Raw genomic sequence first — 6,082 nt, 5'->3', positions numbered from 1 at the left:
GACCTTGATAATTAATAATTTTGTAAGAAATTTGGTATGTTATTAATACAGTCAAAACAGTTAGACAATGCATGATACTGTGTGGTATTACTATTTGTGCTGCATAAAGCTATCGAAAATTGATTGATAAAAGAGAGAAAGAAGAGAGGAAAACAAACTTGTTTCTTCATAGAAGCTCTCTCTGCCATTTAAAAAAAAAACTTGTATTAACTTTTATTAGAGAGCCTCTTTAAATAATTACATTTCTCTGTCACTTCATAATTATCATTTAAATATATCTTGTGATTAAAATAATTTAATCATACAGGTATTCATGCACACTGAATGTGAACTTAGATACATAACTTTATTACAAAATATTTACATAACTTGCAACTCATTTGTCCAAGAGTTATCCAGTTTCATTCGTTTGTTACGAAGCTAAACTGCTCGAGAAAAAAAAAGTGCGCGAGAGTTTAGTTGAAGTCTGCAAGTTTCTATCCAATGTTAAATGAACGACAGCACGTTTTTATGTTTTGATTACCCGGCATGTTGCAACGATACTTTCCGAAAGCGAACCTCTCCCCTTTCCTTTCCCTTTTGTATCCTACTGTCGCTGAAATTCCCCGTATCACAGACGTAACGATGCGGCATCGATCTGGCGCTCGCCTCGGCAGCAGCGCGCCTTATCCGGAACTGTCAGCCCAACGTGGGAAACAGCTGAAACTCGCTGAAATTCTCGGACCAGAAAGTTTCGAACGAAAGGGCGTCCGACATGTGTGATTGCGGGGAATCGTGGGACTCGTAGCCACCGTCCGACAGACTGGCGCAGTCCAGCTGCGTCGCCGTGGAGACGCAGCTGTCTACATCGCTCGTAGCGGGCGACATGGAGTTGGTGTACGCCGGTGAGAACTCCGTCGAGCGGCCGAGAATGCCCGAGGAGGGAACGGCGAGATGCGCGGCGTCGTCTGTGACGTAGCCAACGCCGCCGCTCTCGCTACTGACCACCTCCTGCACGCACTCTTGAATGGCCATGCAGCCGTCGCTCTCCTCGCCCGGATACACGATCGTGATGGAATTGGTGGTCTCGTCGTAGGTGCCGTAGAGGGTGTCGAGATCCGACGTCGTCTCGGACTCCTGCTTGATCTCGGCCTCGGTCTTGATCGACTTCGCGCTCGCGTCGCAATCCGCGAGGAACCAATTGTTGGACGTACTACTTCGTAGACAGGTGGACGGCGCGCCGGCTATGCTTCCACCGGTTCGATTGGCTTCCACATTTTCTGATGTCTGCCCCACCAGTGCTTCTGGATGGTCAGATTTTTTAACGGGAGCTTCGCTGACGGACACCTGCGTAGTGAAGAGCGATCGGCAGGTCATTAAGGGGGAACGACTAAATCATGAGGAACGCGCGGTTGTAGAGGAAATGAATGAAACGTTCGGACTTTCTCCGGAGATTAAAAACTGCGCATTCGCACCGCTATAGGATTACGACTCCGTTCCACCTCGGAATATTTCATCCATCTCTACGTTATATCTAAGTTAACTCTATGCGCAAGCATGCATGCGATTTATTTATCCTTTAATAAAAGAAAAAGCAGAAAACTTGAACTCCCGAGAAAGAATAACGAGCGATGTAATTACAATGTTAGAAACTATTAATGTGCACCTCTATATTAAATTAAAAATCAATTATAGTTTATATAATTAGAAGCGTAGCGACGGTAGTTACATTTTGCCGATTTACTTTGAACAAAAGAAATAATGAGAGAGAAAAGTGCGCGATACAACGTGAGGGTGCGATTATACATCGACTGCAACTCCCGAGACTCACTTGTTCATTTGATCTATGAGGATTTGCTTCAATTTCTGGGGTGACTTCTCGCAGAAGACTTTCCGCCAGCTCTTCGAGTCGCTCGGCGTCGACGTTGTCGAAAGCGCTGAACAGTTCCTCAAAAGGAGATAGAGGGTCAGGAAGTTCAGCAGCGCGACCGTCTCTTGCGTCCGCGTCAGGCGCGATGCCGACCGTGCTGTCCCACCCTGCGGCAGAGGGTCATTGGGGGATACTGCAGATCCCAGCGAAGGTACAGCACCGTCGACACGGGTCCGACAGGCGGAGCAGATCGGTTGCTGCTGATCTGCTGTGAACGTGTTTCTCACAGCGTCCCTCTCGTTCGTAAGCCTGTTATTTTCATTCGACAGCCATTCGTTTTGCGACTTGAGCAGCTCGTTCTGTGACCTCAGCCTCGCGCATTCCTGTGTAAGCAGCTCGTTCCTTTCCTTCTGTGTCCTCACCGTCTCCTCAAGCTCGTCCAATCTTGCCTTCTTACGGTCTCGCGATGTCTGGGCGGCCACTCGATTCTTCAGTTTTCTGTTGAATAAAAAGAAACGTCGATTCGTTAAATCAAGCAACGAATAAGCAAACAAACAGCTGAGATAATCATTTATTTAAAAAGGTGATGAATTCTTTCTCATGGCAAAGAACGAGAAGACGAATTATTTCTACAAATTTACAGCGGTAGAAATTTAAAAAATCGGGAAAGGAAATAGATTTTCATAAAGAAACGTTAATTATTTCGAATATATTATAATAGTACAATATATACAATATATACAATTCCATCAGAACTTTACGAAAATAATAAAGAGAATACACGTTTTCAATTTATAAAAATTAATTAAAATTAAAATTTAAAAAATGTAAAACATGTGTATTAAAATAAAATTCTGATGGAAATATATTGTATTAATATTATTAATATATTCGAAATAATTAACGAAATAATTGAAATCTATTTCCTTTTCCGATTTTTTAAATTTCTACCGCTGTAAATTTGTAGAAATAATTCTTCTCGTTCTTTGCTATGAGAGAGAATTTACCTTTTTAAATAAATGATTTTTAAATAAAATTATAATTTTAAAAATTGAAAACGTATATTCTCTATTATTTTCGTAAAATTCTGATGGAATTGTTTATATTGTATATTAATATTATTAATATATTCGAAATAATTAGCGAATTATTTAATAATTCTTTATTAAAATCTATTTCCTTTGCATAATGCACTGTTTCTCGTTTCCTTATCATTTCATCATCTTTTATAGATTTTTTTCTAATTAATAATAAGGAAATGATGAAACAGCTACTGTGGAGTTAACTCATTATTTCCAGACCAGTATTAACCGGACGTACACAGGTAGCGATTATCATGTAATCGCACATTTACGTCAAATAGAAACGAGTCATCAAAGTCGCGCGTAAGCCGAGCGAGGTGGTCACGTTTAATGTGCGAAAGAGAGAGAATATTATTCCTGTAATTCGCGAAATAAGCACTTCGTGTATCCTCTTACGTAAATATTGCTCTTTCAGAATCTCAATTTAGAGAACAAATTCGCTTATTATTAGGGAAACCGTCTGTTGCGACACTACGGCTCGCCGATAAGCGAGATAAGGCTTATCATGCAAGCTGAGTAAAGAGGAAACGCCTGTTGAACATTAAACATGCGAGTTTTCAAAACTATGTCTGGACCGTGGATAAATCAATATGCGTCGACAACGCCAATGAGCAATATTGATACAATTCATGTGGATGATGTAACTCTATATAGGGTGAACCTTTGGAAACAGAATTTGTTATCTTATACTTTCTTGATACAATTCATATGGATGATGTAACTCTATATAGGGCGAACCTTCGAGAATGTTATCTTATACTTTCTATACATAAAAAGTTTTCTCTCTTCCTATCTCTTCTTGGAAAACAATTTCCAAGGAAAAATCTGGACAGATAAGAGCGTCCGGTGGGGGAGACAATAGGAAGCTCCGGTCATTGCCCCCTCCCTCCCCCCGCTCTGGAATTGAGTACAAAAAAATTCAGAAATTTGCTCTCCCATTTTTATCAATAAATATGTTTATCAAATGTGAGAGAGCTAAAGTACACAGGTACACAATTTTCGGACATTCGTTCCTTGCGGTAGTTCGTATTAAAAATTTGGATCATGCCCCCATTCTAGAAAAAAATTCTGCGGACGCCCTTGTGTATAGGAATGACAATCCTGATAAATGGATCCTCTCACTTACTTTCGCTGCAGCTTCTCCTCCCACGTTAGGTGATCCAGTCGGCGTTTCTTGCCGCGCACGCGGGTGTCCACGGGCTCGAGGAGCGTCGCGACGTCGTCGTCGTCGTCGTCGTCGTCGCGCGTCTCCTGCTGATGGCCGGCGGCGACCTTCCTGCCGTCCATCCTCGCCTTCTGATCCATCAGGATCGACGTCGTGAAGTTGAGCTTGGGCAGCGCGTTGCGCGACGGCTCGCCGTTCCTCGAGATCGCCTTGGGCACTCCCTTAGGCAGGGTGATGATGACGCTCTTCATGGAGCTCATAATCCGCCATGCGACGTGACGCGACGCGTCTTACTCTTTTTCCCTCTCGGTGTATCGCCCCGATCTCTTGAGCTTCTCAACAGCGACGATCGCCGGTGCCCTCGAGCCTCCGCGTGACAGATCCGAACTCAACCCGAATCGCGACTGATCTGATGTCAACCCGGACGCGACACCCAACCTGGACACACCACCACTGTTCGATGCGGCTGACGCGAATAAACTGACGCAACATACCGACGCTTGGCTGTCACCAGCTTCGGCCAAGCACGTGTTGCGGCACGATTGGCCGAGCGTGAGGATCTACGCCATCTACACGCCAATCATCGCCGGCCTGTCCGCCGCTCGATGCCGCCAACTTCGTGCGTCACTCCGCATCCGGGATTCTCAAACCATGAATCTCTCCTCGTGATCCAATTGCGGAATTGAATTTTAAAAAAGCAAAACGGACGATCGATTTTATTGTAAACGTATAAAAAATTGAATACTCTAATAATAGGAGTATAGGCGTTTTGGGGAAAAATATGTAGGTTGTTAATTCTTTGGTTGTTAATTCTCGGCGCTACCGCAATCCCGGAACTTGAGAATCTCTATTTGAAATGTACTGTCACGCATTGTTTCCTGTTGTTTTCTTTGATGACGAATACGATACGGCCTGTGAGCGCTTTCCCAAAGCCGCATTATTGCCTTTGTGTATAACATCGCTTGTATGTTGCATCAGAATTGTTTTGACGCATTAAAAATAGACTCATACGTCTTGTAAAAAATTAACGATGACATCAAACATTAATACGCTGTAATAAATGAGCGAAATATTGTAAAAAACATAAATTATGGAAATATTAAATAGATAGATTGCACATATGAGTTGATATGTATTTCATTGTAAAAACTGTATATAAAAAAATTAATCGATTTTGTTATATTCATCTGCTCAAAGAGAAAAACAATTTGTATGAATTTTTGAATACATAATTTTAAAATTTGAATTGACTAAAGTGTGGAACGTTTCTGCAGCGATTTAAAAAAAAAAGATTTGTCCCCATTTCTAGCTTCGTACAGAGTAACTCATACGTGCCACAAACACAATACAAAATATTTCGATCAAATACACGCGTCGGAAGGCACCCTTATGCTCGATAAATCATCCAAAAAAATTATATGAAAAAAGCTCCTTATTAGACACAAATAATATAAATATATGTATTATGATAAAGAATACATATACATTTAGATTGTTTGAGTCTAATAAAGAGGTTTTCTTCATATAATTTTATTATTTGTAGTAAGGTGTCTTACAAAGCTATAAATAATAAACATGTACGTATTTAATACATATAAGGAGGAAGTCTTAACATAATTTTTGAATACTCTCGGTGGTTTGTCAGATCTCCGGAGAGGAGACGCAAGTATGCGCGGCGTATGAATTTTGTTGAATGAAATTTGTTGGTTCTACCGGTCAGACTCGAACCATTCGAACTCGGGACCTCTGGCCTGTTACGCCACGCTCACGCTCCTCTATTTGATTGAAATATTTCGTATTGTGCTTGTGGCACTTATGAGTTACATTGTGTGAAGCTAGAAATGGAACAAATTTATATTTTTAAAACATCGCTCTAGGAACGTTTCAAACTTCGATCAGCTCTTTTATTTTTTTTTCTATTCGTTTGCTCACATATATTAATAAATTTTTGTCGATAATTATCAAACTTATAGATTCAAAAATTTG

At 41.2% G+C, this 6,082-nt stretch overlaps 1 protein-coding gene across 1 annotated transcript; it reads right to left on the bottom strand.

Annotated features, from left to right (window-relative positions):
- Positions 1-1,133: 1,133 nt before the first annotated feature.
- On the bottom strand, positions 1,134-5,381 carry LOC105455343 (X-box-binding protein 1). Its single transcript, XM_011698605.1, has 3 exons — positions 4,058-5,381; positions 1,811-2,347; positions 1,134-1,326 (listed from the first exon to the last, which is right to left on the bottom strand). Exons 1-3 carry the CDS (start codon positions 4,354-4,356, stop codon positions 1,224-1,226), a joined length of 939 nt encoding a protein of 312 aa, XP_011696907.1. The 5' UTR covers positions 4,357-5,381; the 3' UTR covers positions 1,134-1,223.
- Positions 5,382-6,082: the final 701 nt, after the last annotated feature.

Source organism: Wasmannia auropunctata, unplaced genomic scaffold, assembly GCF_000956235.1.
Source record: "Wasmannia auropunctata unplaced genomic scaffold, wasmannia.A_1.0 LD335903.1, whole genome shotgun sequence".
NCBI lineage: Eukaryota > Metazoa > Arthropoda > Insecta > Hymenoptera > Formicidae > Wasmannia > Wasmannia auropunctata.
This window is presented reverse-complemented; position numbering and strand designations above follow the sequence as displayed.